Source organism: Aethalodelphis obliquidens, unplaced genomic scaffold, assembly GCF_003676395.1.
Source record: "Aethalodelphis obliquidens isolate GAN/ISIS:26980383/991018 unplaced genomic scaffold, ASM367639v1 scaffold3, whole genome shotgun sequence".
Classification (NCBI taxonomy): Eukaryota; Metazoa; Chordata; class Mammalia; order Artiodactyla; family Delphinidae; genus Aethalodelphis; species Aethalodelphis obliquidens.
The window spans coordinates 14,868,436-14,890,969 of NW_020837947.1; the positions used below are offsets into that span (position 1 = coordinate 14,868,436).

The 22,534-nt window shown below is 42.0% G+C and overlaps 1 protein-coding gene across 5 annotated transcripts in view; it reads right to left on the bottom strand.

The window, feature by feature from the left end:
• The window catches only part of MTHFD1L (methylenetetrahydrofolate dehydrogenase (NADP+ dependent) 1 like), a 194,147-nt gene that overhangs the window by 148,042 nt on the left and 23,571 nt on the right, over positions 1-22,534 (bottom strand). For all 5 annotated transcript variants that reach the window (XM_027083497.1, XM_027083510.1, XM_027083501.1 and 2 more), the window contains 4 exons: positions 17,586-17,697; positions 11,066-11,154; positions 9,454-9,551; positions 6,559-6,732 (listed from right to left, as the gene is read on the bottom strand). In XM_027083497.1, coding sequence (XP_026939298.1) covers positions 6,559-6,732; positions 9,454-9,551; positions 11,066-11,154; positions 17,586-17,697 — 473 coding nt within the window. The remainder of the gene's footprint in view (positions 1-6,558; positions 6,733-9,453; positions 9,552-11,065; positions 11,155-17,585; positions 17,698-22,534) is intronic.

Here is a 22,534-nt window from a genome sequence, read left to right on the forward strand (position 1 = left end):
AAAAAGAAACGAAATTGAGTTATTTGTAGTGAGGTGGATGGACCTAGAGTCTGCCATACAGAGTGAAGTAAGTCAGAAAGAGAAAAACAAATACTGTATGGTAACACGTATATATGGAATCTAAAAAAAAAGGTTCTGAAGAACCTAGGGGCAGGAGAGGAATAAAGACGTAGATGTAGAGAATGGACTTGAGGACACAGGGAGGGGGAAGGGTAAACTGGGAGGAAGTGAGAGAGTGGCATGGACATATATACACTACCAAATGTAAAACAGATAGCTAGTGGGAAGCAGCCGCATAGCACAGGGAGATCAGCCTGGTGCTTTGTGACCACCTAGAGGGGTGGGATAGGGAGGGTGGGAAGGAGATACAAGAGGGAGGAGATATGGGGATATATGTATATGTATAGGTGATTCACTTCGTTATAAAGCAGAAACTAACACACCATTGTAAAGCAATTATACTCCAATAAAGATGTTAAAAAAAAACAATTAGTAAAGCTTGTCCTAAGTCATTAAAAAAATAATAGTCTGTTCATTAAAAAAAAAAAAAAAAAAGGATAACCATGGTCCATTTGTTGTTTCCCATTACACTTGACTGAGGCAAATAGTTCAAAGTCCCTGGCCTCTTGTAAATACCTTTGTTCTGCTCTGCAACTACAGTAACTAGAAGAAAAACTCACAGATATTTAGATAGTTGCACAGGGCAGAAAATCACAATCTTAGAAGAATCAAAAGAAGTTATTTTTACACTGACCAAAATGGTTTGTAACATTAAAAAATAAACTAAAATAAAATCAGGTATTTGGCACTCTAGACAAACAAATAGTGATGTGAATATTTTCCTTTAATACGAAATTCAGTCTGTTCACACTTTGAATTTGGGCTTCTTTTTTAACTGCTGGGTCCAAGCGATTCAGAAAAATTCTAAAAACTTCTGCATGGAAATCAGTAAAGGGTGGATGGAGACCCATTCGGCATACACTTTCAATGCCCTGCAGCTGCACTCCGAGTCAAGTTCTCAAACAAATTCCTTTTCATTAGTGTAACTAGGAAAATATGTAAAACTCAGGAGACCCTAAGATTCTTTTGGCATATTTCCCTGAACAATTCCCAATACTTTTCATTTTGTCAGGCAGAGCAAATAAAGTGATGTGTAGGTGTAAATACCATGTGAAGTGTAGCTGATGAAATACAGATGATTCTGATGGAATAAGAAATTCTGAAGTTTGAAGAAGAGCATTTTAAAATGAATTAATCTGTTTTGCATTTGGGTTATTAATAGTAGAAGGTTTTTTTAATCCCATGGTTTTATATTTTAATCCCACTGTTGATATATTCAAATCACATTTATACATGAATTCAAACGTGCAATAATATTTTATTATTTAGCTTTACTGAAAAATTATTTGGGCATTTGAATTCTTCTAAAGCATGAGAGAAGACTTATGTTATAGTATTCAGGGATAAAAGCAGGACACAAAATGGTATTTATGGCATGATCTCAATGTGTAAAAAGGACAGATGCAGAGATACAATCCTGGAAGGAAATATAAAAATTTTGAATACTTCTGTGTAATGAGAGATTTCGTTTTCTCCTTCTTTTTACTTTTCTTTATGCTAAATTTTTATTCAATGGGTCAATATTATTTTCAGATTAAAAAAAAAACTTTCAGAAAAAAGGAAAAAATCATTTAATGGACTGGTAATTTATATTTCTTTTTTTCCCTAACATCTTTATTGGAGTATAATTGCTTTATAATGTTGTGTTAGTTGCTGCTGTATAACAAAGTGAATCAGCTATATGTATACATATATCCCCATATCCCCTCCCTCTTGGTCTCCCTCCCACCCTCCCTATCCCACCCCTCCAGGTGGTCACAAAGCACAGAGCTGATCTCCCTGTGCTATGCAGCTGCTTCCCACTAGCCATCTATTTTTTTTTATTATTTAAAAAAATGTTATTGGAGTATAGTTGATTTACAATGTTGTGTTAGTTTCTGCTGTACAGCAAAGTGAATCAGTTATACATATACATATATCCACTCTTTTTAAGATTATTTTCCCATAAAGGTCATTACAGAGTATTGAGAAGAGCTCCCTGGCTATACAGTAGGTCCTTATCACTTATCTATTTTTTATATAGTAGTGTCTATGTGTCAATCCCAATCTCCCAATTTATCCCTCCCACCCGCTTTCCCTCCTGGTAACCACAAGTTTGTTTTCTACATCTGTGACTTTATTTCTGTTTTGCGAATAAATTCATCTGTATCATTTTTTTTTAGATGTCACATATAAGTGATATCATATGATTTTTGTCTTTCTCCATCTGACTTACTTAACTCAGTATGACAATCTCTAGGTCCATCCATGTTGCCATGAATGGCACTATTTCGTTCTTTTTTATGGCTGAGTAATATTTTATCTTTATTTGTGGTATATATGTACCACATCCTTTTTCTTTTTTTGAGTTCTGCTTTTTTTTTTGAGTTGTTTTTTTTTAACATCTTTATTGGAGTATAATTGCTTTACAATGGTGTGTTAGTTTCTGCTTTATAACAAAGTGAATCACCTATACACATACATATATCCCCATATCTCCTCTTGATCCCACCCCCCTAGGTGGTCACAAAGCACCGAGTTGATCTCCCTGTGCTATGTTGCTGCTTCCCACTAGCTATCTATTTTACAGTTGGTAGTGTATATATATATGTCCATGCCACTCTCTCACTTCCTCCCAGCTTACCCTTCCCCCTCCGCATGTCCTCAAGTCCATTCTCTACGTCTGCGTCTTTACTCCTGTCCTGCCCCTAGGTTCTTCAGAACTTTTTTTTTTTTTTTTTAGATTCCACATATATGTGTTAGCATACGGTATTTGTTTTTCTCTTTCTGACTTACTTCACTCTGTATGACAGTCTCTAGGTCCATCCACCTCATTACAAATAACTCAATTTTGTTTCTTTTTATGGCTGAGTAATATTCCATTGTATATACGTGCCACATCTTCTTTATCCATTCATCTGTCTATGGACACTTAGGTTGTTTCCATGTCATGGCTATCGTAAATAGTGCTGCAATAAACACTGTGGTACATGACTCTTTTTGAATTATGTGGACGGGTAATTCATATTTCTTAAGAAGCTGCAACCATGCGTATAAGGGCTTGATAATGTCACTTTTCCATAACTGACCTGACAAAAATTAAAGGTGATTTTATTTCAAATGAAGTTTTCATTTTAGATTATAAATGATTGTTTTGCTGTTTTAAAGTGATTTCAAACATCCAGCTATCAAAAGATTAGGTAACAAAGGCAGTTTACACACTTAAAAAATATCTCTTGTTGTGTTGGTGAGGGGAGTTCATTCCTCTCTTATAGAATACACTGTTATATGTCTTTTCTAAAAACCTCCAAGCTCTGAGACAGATGCATATATACATCTCAAAATCCTACCCTCACAGCTTCTTTTTCTTTTTTAAAAAAATTTATTTTTTTTTTAAAATTTATTTTTGGCTGCATTGGGTCTTTGTTGCTGCACGCAGGCTTTCTCTAGTTGCAGCGAGCGGGAGCTACTCTTCGTTGCAGTGCGTGGGCTTCTCATTGCGGTGACTTCTCTTGTTGTGGAACATGGGCTTTAGGCGCACGGGCTTCAGTAGCTGTGGCACGCGGGCTCAGTAGTTGTGGCTCGCGGGCTCAGAGCGCAGGCTCAGTAATTGTGGCGCACGGGTTTAGCTGCTCTGCGGCATTGGGGATCTTCCCAGACCAGGGCTCGAACCCGTGTCCCTTGTGTTTGCACGCAGATTCTTAACCGCTGCGCCACCAGGGAAGCCCCAGCTTCTTTTTCAATGCAGGTGAAAGCAACACAATTTGATTTTTGTTCCTTCATAGGTCTTCGTTATGTAAGGGAATTTATACCACAATTTCAGAAAAAGAACTGTTGACGTCCTTGGGTTAAATCTGTACTTGAGAATTCAGGTTTAATTTTGGCTTCTACGTATGACATGGCAGCCTGGCTTCTTCCGATCAGTTACACACATAAAAGCCAGCAGAGACAGAGTGGAATGATGTTCTACTGGGTATGGACCAACACGTAGTGGCAATCTAAGCGGCTAGGCTGGAGGTCACTCTCTGGCATGTGGCTGGAGGCCAGGTTATGACTTCAGGTTTGGAATTTGATAACAATACCATCACAGGTTTTGTTTTACAAGTATCAATTCTGTGTTCCCAGTGAAGGGCAGGGCCTTGTCTAGATTTGTGCTTTTATTTCCAATATTGACAAGCCCAAGACAGAGTAAATCACAGCCCTTCCATGTGAAAAATGGCTGCATGGCTCTTCCTTCGTAAACTGAGACCACATCCTCCTGAGTTTTCCTAATTCTTCCTACCTTAAACAGGGTGAGAAAACCAGCAAACCCACTTACCAAGAGCACCTAAATCCTGGAAGAAGGGAAGCAAATCTGTGGATAAGATGCTAAATTTGCTTCTGAAGTTCTTAATGTCTCAGAGTTAATTTATTCACTGTAAACAAACTTGCGTGAAGCCCACTTCCAGAAAAGCAACACTGACCGACTAGATGTTTCCTCCAGACTCTGGGACCTAGGAGTACCCACCCCCTGCCGTCAGCCAGCTCCTTTCACAGATCTACCCCACCAGAGGGTGTCTCAGGTGAGGCCACATCTCCCCTCAAAGAGGTTTCCTACAGCTCAGTTATGGGGACATCAGGGCTGGGGTCCTAGGCTGGAGAGCATCCCATTAGGATTGGGAATCCAGCTGCGGTGAACCTGGAAGTCTGAGAGAGGTTTAAGCCACAGGCAACAGAGGTGCTGCAGCAAGGTATGAATTCCTTAAAAACACAGCCACCGAATGACTCTAGCTGTCCATCTCTCTTAGAAAACAGTAACAGAAGGAGATGGGGAAAGAGGAGCTGGGGGGTGGGATGGGGGGTGAGGTTGGGGGGCAGAGGGAGGCTAAAGGAAAAAGGGGAAGAGATATGAAGAAATTATTATACCATTAAAGAGGTGATATTATGGATGCTATCTTGCTTTATCTGTAGTTTTATCTTTATTTGTAGGTATGAAAAATTGAATTCATCTCTAGGGATTGTTCCTAAGCAGATTATTGGACAAATGCACAAATATGCATGCCCATGGTTGTTACTTTCAGCACTGCTTATAATGGCCAAAGATGGGGAACAATTTGAGAGCCCATCAATAGAGAACTGGTTAAATAAATTGTGGGACATCTCTATGATATCTTCAAACCTGTTTTCTGCCTTAATACACTTGAAGAAGAATGAGAAACATGCTTTACTATCAGTGGCTGAGCCACAGCTATGTTTCTTGGTGCTGGGAAGATGTGCAGAATGGAACCCACCCTCATCCCAGGCATTTTTACCACCCCCCCAAGCCCTATCCCCCAGCACATTGAAGAATCTGGGATGTGAGCAGTAGCATGTCAGGTAGTCATGCAAAATGGTAACATAGCTCTATCCTGACTCCCATGGAGCTAGGTATACAACATATTGTTAAATAATCGAGTTGCTTACAGAATAGCATGTGTACAATGATCTCATTTATGACAGACTGCCTTTGTGTCAAGATGGTCTCAAATGTGAACAGCCGTTTATACTTCCTTGTTTTTACTTTCTGTATTTTTCAAATAGCTTTACAAGTATGCATGACTTTTATAACCAGAAAAAGAAATAAAGCACTTACATGAATAATCAGATACGTAAAAACCAAGCTAACTATAAGTCAGGTCCAGTTACAAAAATGTCTCTGCCTGTTAACAAACAGGGTTTTGTGCCCCAAGCCTTGGCCTATATATCATTAGTAAGTCAATGCAATGACATTTCAAGACAACAAAGGAAGTTATACAGTCTCCTAATGCTCCCTTGCATGCTCCTAATGCTCACATTAAATAAATATTTGAAATCCCTTGTTTTCTATTGTTTTTCAGCTGATGAATGTATTTCTTTTTTTAAAAAAGAGGCAAAATAAAGCAAATGGCTCCTTTTCACAAAAACTGTGCATCTGCCTTTTGTAAAACGAGCAACACAAATGTAAATGGCCCAATATTAATTCTGAAATGCAAGAAAGAGAGATGAGTTTTTGTAACGCAAATTCATAAATATTAAGGATACTAATCGAAATGTCTAAGTCTCACCCAATGATCCGTTCATTTTCCAATGTTATTTCTAAGTAGGAAAACAACCCATTCAGCTCAAAATATTTTACTTTCAATTCTTATTTTAATTTTTATCATGAAAAGCGAAATGAAAAATCCAAGGCAGAACCAGGGTGATCAAAACACAATATGGGAAACAAAAAGCGAAGTCCTGGATTAGGAACTCGTTACACTGTATATTCTGTGGAGGAGACTCATTTGTTTTACACTGAAAATAAAAGCTTACCTCATGTCAAATGAAGGACGGCCAAGGGAAATGGACAAAATAATGTCAGGGTGGAAAAGAGGATGGATTTGAGGGGTGTGGTGACAGATACAAACAGGGAAGAGAGTTTTATAAACGTCTTCTCAGTAAAAGAGATTTTAAAAGTCTTACCCAGCAACTAAGACGTATTTTCCATCTGCTTGATCCTTTAACCTTTCTAGCAGGGACAAACGGACTTTGGCTTTGCTTTTGCCATAGATTTCAATTTCATCTGCAAGCAACCCTATCTCCTTGGCAAGGATATCCACAGCTTTTGGAGTCTGTGCTCTTGAAATCTCGATATCACTGGGTGGGGAAACATAAGAGGTAAGAGAGTCTGCTCAGCTTAGGTGGTCGCTGCTTGAGTAGAAAACAGCCGTACACCGTGCCAACAATTAGATCCAATGGATTTGTGGTCCTTTTTCCCAAGTAGGATTAAGTACAACTGCTAACAATTAAAGTGCGTAAGAAAACGGTGTTTTAGATAGAGAAGCAACTCTTAAAGATTCTAGAATTCTTCCCAGGTGCCAGGATACACCTCTGCCATAGGAAAGGAGATGGATTATTACCACGTGTCCAAAGGCCACCCCTCAAGATAACTCCACGATAGAGCACAGTGTTTTTTATGGGTCATCGCTGAATTCCTTAACCAGGAATAGAGGGCTTATTGCATAATGCTTTATTACTGGGCTAGCCACATGTGTCTCTTGGCAATTCAAAAATGTGGAAATACTCTTTTGTTTTATCTGTGTCCATATTTTCCCTCTCAAGTCAAAAATCGTATTTCAAAATATTTCATTAATTACATAACTGTCGGTAAATGGAGCTAGTGCCCGAGGCTCGACTTCAGACACAGGAAATTTTAGGAACTCCAGAGTGTCGCTGGGCAAACAACTCAACTATTCTATTTCACTGGTTAAGATGTGCAAGCTGCCGCTCATCTTAACAGGAGTGCTGTGAAAATCAAAAGACTTCTCAGAGAGAGCCTCTTGGGGCTCCTGAGCTCAGCCGCTTCTTTCTTCGGGGGTCTGGCCCCTCCGTCCGTCTGTGACTTGGTCTTGAGGGCTGATGTGTGACAATGCAGCAGTTTCCTGATTCACCCTGGGGCCCCTATCTTGCGGCGCAGCGGTCTCTCCACTGGTAGGCAGCCCCCTGCTCTATTTCTTCCGCAGACAATCTCTCAGTCCTCATACTACCCTATGTTCTCCTCCATGACCCCATGGAGCCTGACTCTGGTGCAAGAGGTAACAGTAAACCTACTTCCAATGCCCACTAGAGCGGGAGAGGGGGAAAGGTGCCTCTGCCCAGATGTGGGCGGAGCTCTGTACCTGCAGCTAGGTAACCCCTTCCCCAGGTCCACCTACATTGTCCTTTCTGATTCTTCCCCCACCAACTGCACCCCAGCCTTCACTGTCCGTGCTCCCACTTCATTTCGCCTTCCTGAGTACACCTTTTTTTTTCTGTTTCTCTCCTCCCACAATCTCCTAAATTGAAGAGCCTACTCTTGCAAAACCTCCACGGTTTTCTCTTCACTAGCTGAAGAGTGATGGTGACATCATTTTGATTTTCTGAGTGATTTATAAACTACTCAGCCTGCCTTTCTTTCCCCAGTGGCTGCAGGAATCAAATTTGGTTAAGCAATTTCGGGGCTTTTCCCGCCAAGTGGAATTTATTTGGATTTGTACACAATTTGGCTGAATCCTTCTCAAGTTTTTTCAGCTCTCTGTAAGCAGAATTTACTCATTGACTTTTAAATATGAAGGTTCTATAACAACATAAGTAACCTCAAAAACTATTTCATGAAACAGATTGCACAACTACAGGGATGATATTACAAAGAACATTCCTTGGAATTTATGTATTAATGAACACAGAAGATAACTAAGACGTTTAGTCTATTTGAGGTGTGAAAACATAGCTTGGAGGGTTTCACCAGCCTGGTGGGTATAATCGAAACTTAGTGTTGGGCTGTGGCCCAAGGAAACAGAGGTCAATTCTCAAAAGCAACTGGTTATCAAGTGAAAAATGAGTCAATTCCGGGTGGTGTTATCTCCTACGTCCTGTGTGTTCCATGCTGGCAGACAGCATCACCTGGTTAAGCGCTGGACTTATGGGCGTCCTGTAGGAAGGGGACTGGGCCAATTCACAGGAGGAGGGGTGGCCATGGGGGATTCACTACGAGGCTGGAAAATGCATTTGCCTGGCTCAGATAGCTTATCTAGCGAACTGTTCCAAAATCACATGCTGAGACTGTCCTGCAGTTTGTATTTCCAAATTTATACAGAGGGAATATGTAGCTTACAGTTCACACTTCATTAAATACCACGCTGAAGAAAATATCCATCTGGACCCTCCCAGAGTGTCCTGTCAGAGAGCAGATGCCACCACGTTCTGAAGAAGGCAGAGCTCCGGTCCCACGTCTAATGGCGTTTGGTTTGGTTGGTCATTTACCCACAGCGTAGAAACCTACAAGGCCCTGAAGACCAAGCTGACGTGTGTGTTGGGCATTTCTAACACTGAAAAGCGTATTCCAAATATGACATTACCGTATTCTGTCAAATCTAAGATACCATTATTTTAAGAAAAAAACTGCCACTGAATACAGGGTACATCATTGACAATAAGGTGCATCCTGATTTCAGAAACTAAAAAAAATCTACATCTTAGAACTGACAGAATATGGTCAACATGTTCATTATCATTTAATTTTGGAGGAATTAAATGACAGAAAAAAATGGTGCAGCAGGACTTCCCTGGTGGTCCAGTGGTTAAGACTTCGCGCTCCCAATGCCAGGGGCATGGTTCGACCCCTGGTCAGGGAAATAAGGTCCCGTACGCCGCACAGCGTGGCCCAAAAAAAAAAAAAAAAAAAGAAAGAAAGAAAAAATAGTGCAGCAATTTGGTTAGAGAAAATTATCCACCATCAAAGCCATAACACCACAAGTTGTGCCCCCAACCAATGGGTAACTTTGGGTATCTAAGGCACTTTGGTGAGCCGATGTCAGTATAAACAAATCACCTGAATACCTTGGTACGGGGGACAGAGGCTGAAGTTTCAAGCAGTGAAGTCTCCACCTCCTGTACTGCTGCTCACGGAACCATCTCCTTCTGCTACTAACCATGTTCTTCAATAGGGATAGGAAGGAAAGCATGTTAGAAAAGTAAAAGCTGACAGGTTACACATCTAAACTATGAAAATATCGAATATCGTTCAGGGATATTGTCATGAAAAGGAGTATAAGTTGCACAGTAATCCAAGTGAACACCAGGACTAATTTTATTCACATGTAGTTAAATATGCGATACAAGTACTATTAAAGTTTGTATTCACTAAAGGCATCAAGTACATGGATTACAATTATAGCATCACCTCAGAGAAGAAAAATGAGGGAAATATGAGAATGCATGACAGGCTAGCTGGGATGCCCAGCTTCACCAAACATCTGCACCATTGCAAGCATAATCCTTCTACAGTTGATATAATAGAACAAGCAAACCGAATTATCAGTGACACATATATATATATACACACATATATATATACATACATACACACACGCACACACACATATATATATAGAAATAATATTTGCCTTTAGTTGCAATGTAACACAGATGCCTTACAGAAATGCACTACGTCCCATTTTGAAGTAAAATTTTTAATTGGGTATTGCATGTATTAAGAAAGAAATGAACTAAAACCTGCTTCTGTTCAATTAGAGGCTCAGGTTTCTCTACTGCTACTTAACGCCTCTGCTGGCCGGCACCCTCACTGCAGGCTTCGGCACCAGCCTAGCCCACAGGAGTGGGGAGCCGGAGACCTTGGGCTTTAGGTCACACAGATAGCGGTGGTTCAAAAAGATGTCCACAAACTCTTTAACACTCCTGTCTTCAAGAGATGAGCCCAATTCCCTTTCCCTGGGTTGTGAACTACATTGGTGGCTCAGTTCTAGCAAAGAAGAAAAGGAAGTGGTGGCATGTGACTTTGGAGACTGGGTCATAAAACCTACTGCAGTTTCCTCCTTGCTCTCTCCTTTGATCCCTCATTCTGGGGGAAGTCAGCTGCCACATCGTGAGCAGCCCCATGGAAAAATCCAGGGGATGAGGAACAAAGGCATCCTGCCATTAGCCAAAGAGGATTTAAATACCACATGCCAACAGCCATGTGAGGGCGCCATCTTGACTCCTCTGGCCCCAGTCAAGCCCTTCAGATGACTACAGCCCCGCCATCTTGATTTCAACCACATGAGAGACCCCAAGCCAGAACCATCCAGCTACACGGCTCCGAATATGTGACCCACAGAAACTGAGATAATAAATGTTTGTTGTTTTAAATGGCTAAATCTGGGGGGTAATTTATTACACATCAATAGATAACTAATAGAGGACCCTGATGTGAGTCCCTGCCCCATACTTGTCATGTGACCAAAGGCAAGTAACTTAAATTTTCCAAGTCTCCATCTTCTCATCTATCAAATGGGAATAACACTATCTTACAGGATTGTTGTGAGAATTAAATGACATCATGTTTGTAAAGTGTTTGACACTGTGTCTGCTAAACAGAAAACACTTCCAAATGTTAGCAACTACTCACTGAAGCTCCAAACTCAAAAATTCTCAAAACCTGTGTCAGACAAACCTGAATCCGCAGAGCGGCAGCAAGGAGACTCACGTCTTCTGCGATGGGACCAGTACCATGGACACCGGGAGAACTGCATCCAAGCTTCCCTGGGGAAAAAAAAAAGACTTTCAGCATATTGTTCCTTGTAAAATGCCAGGACGCTGAACGATGTTCTCGTTTCCAACCAAGCAAGTTAGGATGTCATGGCACAGCTACAGAAAGGTTACCAGGCAGGTCCTGGCACAGCCTTGGGGCTCTCAATTGGGCCACATATTTGGAGTTTGACTGCTTTAAAGTCTTGCCTCTACCACTTACTAGCAATTGTGACTCTGGGCCTGTTAATTAATGTTGTTCAACCTTGTAGAGTTTTGTGAGAATTCAATGTGATATGGTAATGTAAAGTGCTTGTCATATCGTACGCATGTTTATACAATAAATTAAAAAATCAAAGCAATTTCATGTATGAATACAAAGTACTGAGTTGGCCAAAGAGTTCGTTTGGGTTTTTCCATAACATCTTACGGAAAAACCCGAACAAACTTTTTGGCCAACCCTATATAAAAAGGAGGACTAAAACACCTATAGGACAAGCTAGTTAAAGTGTTCTGTGAACGATCAGGCTTTCTTGGATAATTTTTTAAAATCCCTGTCATAAAAGCGACAGAGCCAATTTTCCATCTAAACTGAGAAATTATATTTTAGGGCATTAATTTTGAGGATTACCTGGATTTCAAAACACAGAGGCATTTTATAAGAATTCTACTGGGGTTGGCACTTAGGAAGTTTATGAAAAGCAAACATACATGTAAAATGCTTTAGTCTACATCCTCTCTTAGAGAAGAGAAACATTGCTAATGGTAACTTTTTTGAAGTAAGAAACTATTTCCTTCTTTTTCCACCACTCTACTCTTTATTTATTTAATTTTTTTACCATCTTTATTGGAGTATAATTGCTTTACAATGGTGTGTTAATTTCTGCTGTATAACACAGTGAATCAGCTATACATATACATATATCCCCATATCCACTCCCTCTTGCATCTCCCTCTGACCCTCCCTATCCCACCACTCTAGGTGGTCACAAAGCACTGAGCTGATCTCCCTGTGCTATGCGGCTGCTTCCTACTAGCTAGCTATTTTACATTTGGTAGTGTATATATTGGACCACGCCACTTTTTTTTTTAAAAAAATTATTATTTATTTATTTTTGGCTGCGTTGAGTCTTCATTGCTGCACGTGGGCTTTCTCTAGTTGTGGCGAGCGGGGGCTACCCTTCCTTGTGGTGCGAGGGCTTCTCATTACGGTGGCTTCTCTTGTTGCGGAGCATGGGCTCTAGGCACGAGGGCTTCAGTAGTTGTGGCACATGGGCTCAGTAGTTGTGGCTCACAGGCTCTAGAGCGCAGGCTCAGTAGTTGTGGCAGACGGGCTTAGGTGCTCCACGGCATGTGGTATCTCCCTGGACCAGGTGTCGAACCCGTGTCCCCTGCATTGGCAGGTGGATTCTTAACCACTGTGCCACTAGGGAAGTCCATGACCACTCTACTTTTAAATTATCCATTTTCCTGGAAGTTCTTTGCAAGAAAGAGCATGAAACAAAAGTAAGTGTTTTGTAATGTTCTATTGTCAAATGTATTAAGGGTGTTAGAAAATCATATCCCTCAGGTGTTGTTTAAAGATTAGCAACACTTCAGTTTTATAAATCATATTTAGGCAAAAGCCAAGAGTCTAGAGAATGAGAGAGATTTGTTTTCTTTTGTTTGAACCACTAGAGATCTGACCTAAAGCTCTTATCCAGCCACTAAGGAAAGGAAATATGCTTCCCTCTTTCTTACCTCTATCTTTAAATGATGGAGAAATAAGAAAAAGCTACATTCTAGGATGTGATCTCAACTTATAAATGCATGTTACAGGAATAAATCACAAATACCCCGTGAATGAAGACTATTTCACCTACAGAATTACACAGTGAATAATTTCTCCAATACTCTTAGCCACTGTCTTCCATAAAACAGAACATGGCTAAAACAAATGAAGACTTTAAAACACAACACAAAAGACACATACACTCATATTTCAAACTTTAGGAGAATCTTGTAGGGACCAATATTTCTCTTTTTGAAGAAGAGTTATCAGAATTCCAGCAATGCTTTTAGTATGTTATTTTCTTTTCCTTCTACTATATTCCATCCAATAAAATTGAGTGTAATTTTTTCATAGGAAAAAATCTAAGATGGTTATCTCAAGATGACTGGGTCAGAAGTTACTTTCTTCTTTTCTATTGTATACTTCAAAAATGTTCTATCATAACCACTGTATCATTTTTGTAGTAGGAATCAATGCAATTAAGTTCTGAATCTGGAGAAATTGAAGCAATTAAGATGGTAACTCAGTGAATCAGGAATACATTCTTAATAAATTTCTTGGCTAAGGAGAATTGAAAAAGGAAATCATTACATCACCCCCTTGCCTATGTAGAGGCAGGGCCCCACCCGGAGGGGTGTCCACACTCAGTCTGTGAGTCCAGCAGGGCTCCCATCCCAAACCAAATGGGTCTTTTCACTTCCCACTAACCACTCCCCATTAACTCACAGTTCCCTCCTCCAGGGACAAGTCAGTGAATCACTTTAAAAGATGGCCTTTCACTTATAATTTTTCTTATAATAACCAAACTTGCCACAATCGGAAAATTTAAGGCTAAAGTGTTATAAGACTTTCCCTGGAAATCAGAACAATCCTTTTCTGAGAGGAGCTGTTTTGAGGCCACCCTGGGGATTTTAGCAACTTTGATTAGCACGAGTCCTGGGATGCAGCCCAGGGCTCCCTGCTGACTTATGTGTGCTTAAAATGATGCTGTGAACTACTCTGACCCATAAAGTTGCTGTTTTGATACTGTTCTCTGGGCCCAAGTATTAAGACCAGTTTCTCCTTTGTCCCATTTGGTACATCAGAAAGTAAGTTTGAATATTAGAGTGCGCAGTGGTTTTGCTTAGGATGATTTCTGACCTTTCACAAGCACAGCATTACAAAATCACAGCCCACTTCCTTCATTTGAAATAATTGTTTTAAAAATAAAATTATTCTTATAGCTAGAAAACTGAACACTGCTATGTCCCTGTTTTCAATCTAAACATGAGACTCATGCCATAGAAGAGTGAACAGATCCAACAAGTTAGGTGTAATTGTTTTCCGAGCACTGCTTCTGGGATATCAGCCATCAAGCAAATCTCTCTGGGGATTAGGTATTCAATAAAATGGCTCTATAGAATTACCTCATCATAAATCACCATATTCTATCTATTTTTACAAGGGGGGGGGTGGGAAGGGGAACCCTGCACCATTAAGATGACCATGAAAATTTCATTATAAAGCCCTGCCTTCACCCAATCATAAGTGTATTAAAAATTCTTTTTCTCTGAAGTTTAAATAAAAGCAACTTTCCTTTTAATAATGTTTGAAAAAGATCTTCATTTGTCTAAAGTGGAAAGTTATATATAAAAGAGAGGGAAAATGCCTTTCTCCAATTTACTCATAGATTAAATTTTCATTCTAATTAAAGTTGCTAAAATTAAAAGTCTTGGACTTCCCTGGTGGTGCAGTGGTTGAAAATCCACCTGCCAATGCAGGGGGCATGGGTTCGAGCCCTGGTCCGGGACGATCCCACATGCCGTGGAGCAACCAAGCCCATGTGTCACAACTACTGAGCCCACATGCTGCAACTACTGAAGCCCGTGCGCCTAGAGCCTGTGCTCCACAACAAGAGAAGCCACCACAATGAGAAGCCCGTGCACCTCAATGAAGAGTAGCCCCTGCTCACCGCAACTAGGGAAAGCCCACGCTCAGCAATGAAGACCCAACGCAGCGAAAACAAAACAAAACAAAAAAACTTTTGACAACTGAGAAATGTAATGCTATCATAAACAGTACCGACTGGAAAACATTCATCCATTTAATCAGAGTAGCATTTTTCATCTTTGCCTTTGTGCCGTCAGCCCTGTTTTTAAGTGGGATACAAGTTCAAGGAAATGTCTCTATATCTGCAACTAACTTAAAAGTGCAATCAGGGCTTCCCTGGTAGCGCAGTGGTTGAGAGTTCGCCTGCCGATGCAGGGGACACGGGTTCGTGCCCCGGTCCGGGAAAATCCCACATGCCGCGGAGCGGCTGGGCCCGTGAGCCACGGCCGCTGAGCCTGCGCGTCCGGAGCATGTGCTCCGCAACGGGAGAGGCCACAACAGTGAGAGGCCCGCGTACCGCAAAAAAAAAAAAAAGTGCAATCAATTAGAGTACAATTCTGAGTCCATGTTTATTCACTCAGTATTTACTGACCCCTTCCTACGCGTCCGGCACCGTTCTGGGCACTGGGCATTCAAAAATCAATAAAACCACTACTACTGGACCAGATAAATTGAAAATAAACTAACTGCAATCAGTCTACATACAGAATTGTTAAAACATAATGCTTGGTCTTATTTTTTTCCCTCAAGAGAATTGTTACATCTAAATCTAATGATTTTAAAATGCCTTTAAAAAATAAAAGTCCTAAAAAGTAACTTATTAGAAATGAGGCACCGTTTCACCAATAAAACATATGGCTCATGGGGATTCCCAAAGAACACGGAAGCAGACTCTCCTATCTCCAGCCAGGATTGTACCAAAATTGTCCTAAACACATAAACTCTAATAAAAAACAGCAAGTAAACATTGTAGCAAAGAAACATTCATTAAAAAAAATAATAGAGTCATAACTGACTATCCTAGTCCAACTAGGATTCTGAGCAAATCTATAGTGCATTTCCACTATTAATGGGTTAGGCATTGTTTTTTTCAGGGAAAAAAAAAGAAGTTATACCCAGAAATTACATATATTTCAAAGAAGTAATTTAGTACCTGACTTCTATTTGCTAAAAAGAGCCATTAATCCTACATTCGTATTATATTGTACCTCAAACTGCTTTATTCATGTGTGTGCTCATCTGTGAACTGAGTACATGAGCATTTGGGGAAATTCTTGAGCATCTTCCTTTCAAAGCACCCCAAACAACCCCCTAGCCCTTCAGCTCCAAGGGGTTTTTAATCTGATTGGTCGATTCTGGGAGGAGCTACATTTCCCAGAGAGGAAGGTGCATTATTTCTCTTTTTGAAGAAACAGTTAAATGAATTTCAGTGGAGCTTTTAGCATATTACTTTCTTTTCTTTCCATTGTATTTCAATAAAATTAAGTTTAGTGCTTTTTTAATGGAAAAATGTAAAATGGTTATCTCAAGGTGACTGGATCAGAAGTTACATTTATTTTCTCCTTGATACTATTCTCTACTTCACTCTGTGTTCCGGGGCTGCCTGAGTTTCAAGGTCTAGAACTCCAGTGTGGTACCGGTAGAGACCTCTGCTCCTTTTGGTCCAAGTTCTGACCAGCTTTGAGGGAAAAAACGCCATCCTCCTGGACAGTTCAGTACAGCCTCCCCTACCACATGTTGAAATTTGGAGGCCATGGGTAACCAAGAGGGTTCTCTGTCTCCCTCTGCAATTGTCTCTTGCATACACATGTCACTCAGGGTCTTGAGGGGGTGGGCTGGGTGTGCTAAAGCTCTCTTAGCCTGAGTGTCTTTCTGTGAATGAGAAAAGGGTGTCCCTACTGGCGCCTGGGCTGAGTGCCCTGGGGCTGGCACAGCTTCAGCTACCCTGAGGGTGACCTGATGCGGTCCAGGATGTTCCTGGGTCCGTTGGCAAATACCATCAAATACCAGCACCCATCCTAAGACCTCTTCGGTTTCTAAGGGTGACTTTCACAGTGTTTTGAAGTGACTTCGTGGCTCCGAGGGAGTGCGTGAGGGGGTCCCTGCAAAGGGAAACTACAAACACGGGGAGCTAGTCTCCACTCCCATCCCTCTGGTAGCTCTGTTTTCATCTGCTTTTATGTGTTGAGGTTCACCCAAGACTGCTTTAGGAGAAAGGATTCAGCCGTTTCTTGGGATTTTTTTTTTGCGGTACGCGGGTCTCTCACTGTTGTGGCCTCTCCCGTTGCGGAGCACAGGCTCCGGACGCGCAGGCTCAGCGGCCATGGCTCACGGGCCCAGCCGCTCCGCGGCATGTGGGATCTTCCCGGACCGGGGCACGAACCCGCGTCCCCTGCATCGGCAGGCGGACTCTCAACCACTGCGCCACCGGGGGAAGCCCTCAGCTGTTTTTTGAAAGACTGTGAAAACCACTGTTTCTAGTTTACCTCACACCTGTAAAAATGTCCTACTTTAGGCCACAACCGACTCGACTGCTTGATGCTAGAGGCCAGCAGGGGACATGCTGATGAAGGGGGAAGAACAGAAGAGGAGGAGAGGCCCTTACTGCAGCTGGCACCTTGGCTGCTCTTTGCCTGGCAATGTGGTTCCAGCATCAAGCAACCCAAAAGGCAGGCACGTTACCTATGTAGGTATGTTGACAGCAACCATCATTTCGGGAGCAGACTCTTCTGAAGAAGATTTACTTTTCTCATAGCAATCTCACCTATTTTGATCAGTGGCCTAGCACCAATTTGAAGACATTTACCTGATAGAAAGTCATGGGAACAGTTGAGAACAGTAGTTCCTGGTTGAATCCAAGAAAGAGGAATCTCTTCCGGCTTGGGTGAGCCCAAGATCACAATGTCAGCCTCATGAAGCTAGAAAGAAAAAGAAAAACACCACACACATTGTCAACTGTAGCATAAAGACGTGACGATCAACGCCAAATGCCTTCAATGTAACAGACAACAAACAATCTTCAGAGTTCAGTTCCACACGGATGCACTGACAGAATCACTTTACTAATTTATTAATGTAGCTCATATTAGTACAAACCAAACGTGATCATCATATCCTAGAAAAAAAAAAGCTTTAAAAATTTCTTCAGGGGGACTTCCCTGGCAGTCCAGTGGTTAGAACTCTGCTTCCACTGCAGGGGGCTCGGGTTCGATCCCTGGGATGTGGCATGTGGGGAACTAAGATCCCACATGCCGCATGGCACGGCCACGAAAAGGAGAGAGACAGAGAAGGACAGTTCCATCATTGTGATCTGTACAGCAACAAAGAAAATAAAGTGTTTACTCTTATTAAAGAAAAAAAAATTTCTTCAGGGCAGTCACTTCGGCATATGTACTACGTGTAGTCTTATCATTTACATGTTTTCAACACTAACTGCAATATCAAGAAAAAGGATGGGGCCAAGGAAACGGCACTGATGGGAGGAGGAGACTGCAAGCTGAAGGGGGTGGACAGCATCCTGACTCATGCAGCATCCTGCCGTAGGGGGGAGATAGTGCTGGTCGCAATGAAGCCACTTGAAGATCTGACCAGTGCAGGGAGCCTTCCGGCCTGTACAACTGCATAATCGAAATTAGACCCATATGGAACTTGTACTAGATCCGTGGACAGATTTTCAAGAGCTCAAGCAAGAATCGCATTTTCCTTGAGGTCCTGGTTAGTCTCTTGTCAAACTGTTTTTTTTTTTTTTTTCTTAAAGAAAAAGGAAACAATGCAACAACTACTACAAAAGACATTCACATGTCTGCCCTGTTTGTATTTTGGTAACACAGCACAGGAGGAACATGTCTGGAAGGACGGTTATGAAGTAGGGTGAGAGGTTGGTTCTGGCCTCAACAGAAGAATGACCACCTGTCCCAGTACCAATGAAACAACCAGACTTCCAAGTGGATCCATATGTGGAGGGAGAGAGCTGAAGAGGGAATCTCAGACCCATGGGGAAAATACCAACAACTGCACGTGTCAGCTCACAAATACGTGAGGTTGGTTTCATTATACCCATTTAATGGACAAGTAAACTGAGGCTCAGGGAGTGTAAGTACCTCTATGGTATGTCCTGTCTCCCTAGCGAACACAGCCTTGGAATACTCAATACTCTATGAGGCAGAAAGAGAGGGAAGCTGACAGCCCTCCACTCTGTAGTGCTGATGGCCCCTCCCCCATTGCTTTTTCCACAAACTTCAATGCCCTGCAACTGACTGCAGACTCTTCAGAATCAAACAGACAGGAACGGAAGACAAAACACAAAAACACCCCCAGTGCCACTACCCTCACCCAACCACCCAACAGCCCAGGAAGTGAACGGGCTCCAATGGTCCTCATCCGCTCTCAGCTTGGACATGCTGATCGCTGAAGATCATGGGGAAGGACCAGGCCAGCTCCTCAGCCCAAGTCTGTAACACTGTTTGGGCAAGAGGCTGCATCAGCTAAAGTCTCAGGAATCTTGGGAACAAAAAAGCCAAGATCTAGAGCAGCTCTGAGCTCCCGTGATAGGAGAAGCATGGTGAAAATTTAAATGCACAGGTTAACATCCCAGAAACACCGGATCAGCTGGATCATGCAAATAGGGGAGAGCAATTCAGTGAGTACCGCTAATGAGGCCCGAAGGTGCTCACTGCTTTTCAGCACCGCCCTTCATTAAGGCACAGGAAGAGGAATATGTTAAAATGGTATCTCTGTGAATCTGTATTAATCACATGCAAAAAGAGATCCCTACTGGAAAAACCACTTTTTTAATGCCCAAGTCACAGTACTGTGAACCCGAATTAAGAGGTTTACAGCCAATATTCCCAGCAATCTAGTGCGTTAACGCCCCATGGGTTCTGTACAGATAGAGCTGAAAGGCAGCCAGACTTGCAGGTGATGGTACATTTAGGGGAAAAATGTGTTCTTATGGAAAGAGGATTTTAAACATCTGATAAGAAAATATGTGTGTTCCTTTACCACTGCAGACACTCAACCACAGTAAGACTTGAAACACAGATGCTTAGCGTGTGGCAAGTGATCAGCGAATAAGAAACGCCATTTCGCTGCACTTTCCACGCTCGACGGCGGCAAAAACAGAACATGTTAAAACATCTACAAAAAGGAAGTTAATATGTACAAGACTGCAATGTTCATTTTGGAAAAAGCCAAGGATCACAGGTTTAATTGAGTCCCCTAAGAGCACTTAGTTTCCTCCATGTGGTGTCTTCCGTACAACCTGTTCTTTTCATTACCGATAAATCTTGGAAATCTCATTCCGACCCCTTAACTGTGTACCTAGACTCGGCTCGAAAACGGGCCGTGCTAACAAGCAACGGGGGGGGGGGGGGGGGGCAGCTGATCCCGCAAAGGCCAAAATCTCCTCCCCCAGACGTGATCGCATCGCAGATGCTAATCTTTCTGGAAAGGAAAAGTGCTAGATGCTTAAATCAATAAATAACCCACGAAGGCCCAGGCGAGGTTTTTAATGAGCAACGATTCAAGAAGAATTATCATCTCACTGGCTGTTTCTACTTTCTTCCTCCCTAATGGGAAGGACCCTGGCCAAAGCCTGGCTTGAAACTTTACTCATAACAAAATATTGCCTTCTCTGCTGAGACTTGAGTGGAAGCAGCTTTCAGCGAACCGCCCACTCCCCAGGCAGAAGACCAAATGTTAAAACAATCGCAAGACACAGATATGCAGGCATTTAGCGTGGAGCACGTGGGAATGCGGAGGGTTTAGATACCATGAAAACTACTTTTCTGAAGTCACTGCTTTTTCAGGGAGTGTGGATGGGGGACAGGTCTCAGAATACGGATGGGGAGATGGAGAACAGATAGGATTTGCAGAGTTATAAGGAACCTCACAACTTTGTACTTAGCAAATGAAATGCATTTTAAAATGGAAACTCCAGAAAGGACAGCCCCACCTTCCTAGTTAGAAGACAGGACTTATGCTATCAACGGTTTTGAAAGGGCATATATGAATCTCAGGCATGAGATCTGTATGCCTACAAAAGGTAGGACAGGTGAAAAAAAAAGGTTTGGAGCTATGTCCTGAAGCATCGTGATTGAATTACCTGAGACCTATCAAACCTGCTTCTACATCCTTCAAAAGTTATCAACACAATTCAGAAAATAAAGTTCAAAATGAAGAACAATACTTAAAAAAAAAAAAAGGTACTTTTCTCCAGCAAACACACGCTTCTCAAATTACAGCGACTGAAGAGAATAAAAGAGATCCAGGATTCTTTAGTGAATATACTCTTCACCTGCCATCTCTCAAGCGCCACCTGGGGCAGACACTGAGGTTGCTGAGGATAGGAATATAAAATTCCCTGCCTACAAGATCCGAGAGCTGGGGATCTTCAAGATGGAGGCGCAGGGCAAACCACTGGAATACGGAGAAGAAACAAACATCCGATTTCTACTTCTTTTGCCCACACAGTTGGTAAAATACTTAAAAACGTTGCTAGTGTTTAACACCCGGCAGTCCCTGTGCAACAGGGACATCCGGCAGCTGTCACATACAGTTAAGTACAGGGAGGGGCCCCGAGGGAGGGAGGGAGGGAGGTGACCCGGCCCTCGTTCTTTCACTTTCAATGAACTGGGACACTTTGTGGTTAGTGCAAGCCGGGTGAGCGGCTTTACAGATCACATCATGTTCCGCAGAAGACTTTTCACGGTGCTCTGCAAGGACAGGGTGTGTCTGTGAAATCTCATGTGGCGTGGAGGCCCCGTGGCCATCTCATGGCAAAGACCTAAAAAGAGTGAAGTGTTCTTCTTTTTTATGAAATGTCACTTTCTTTCAATAAATGCCAAATTCCGGGATTTGCTGGCCTTTTCTTGGTAACAGATAAGTAGCTGTCAGACCGGGCCACTCTGGTTGCCCTCACACCATCAGCTGTGTTTTAGGAAGATTCCTCTCGATGCTGGAGGGGCTGAGAGGGAAAGCATTCTACTGCAGCAGGCAGAGGACAGGGCTGGTAGGAAGCTGGATGCCTGGAACTGAGGAAGGTCAGGAGGATGGGGGTGCAGGCTGGGATCTGCCAGCATTATAGACATAGTTAAAACTAGAAGCTTGGACAAGATCCCCGAGGGAAACAGGTAGAATGGGGAGAAAAAGGTGTTTAAGGCATCTCTTGGGAGCACTCATCGTAAATGACAAAAGACGGGAAGAAATGATATGACTCTGGTGAGACTCCAGACACAGGAAGGACTGGATGCCTTCAAGCCGGCACCGGTTCCAGTGATGCCCAGTGGCTAAGCAAGCTAAAAGGAAAGAAACTCCGTTTTGGGCAATTAGGAACTCATCAGTGACTTTATTACAGAAATGGGCATTGGCAACCATGCCTGGGTAAACTCTTGCCCTTTGAGTCCAGTGTATTCCCTGACGATGGAGATTTCACTGAGGCAGAGCTTTTCATAAGCAGAGTCCCTGTTTATCCATAAATTATTCAAACTTAGAATGTCTAACTTTTTATTCGAATTAACTGAGTATCTACCGAAGGATTCTTGCTTTGTACCCATGGATAAATATACAGACTTTCCTGCAATGTTAAGCATACTATCAAAGGAGAACATCAAAATAACTGTGTAAACACTCTAAAATAAGGATGTCAAACCATGTTCATTCAGATGTTGTAATACTTTGGCAAGATAAGAGAATGAGTCTCAGCAAAAGGTACCTCCCCCACTTCAGCAAGTGATCTCATCCCAGAGAATTTTTTTC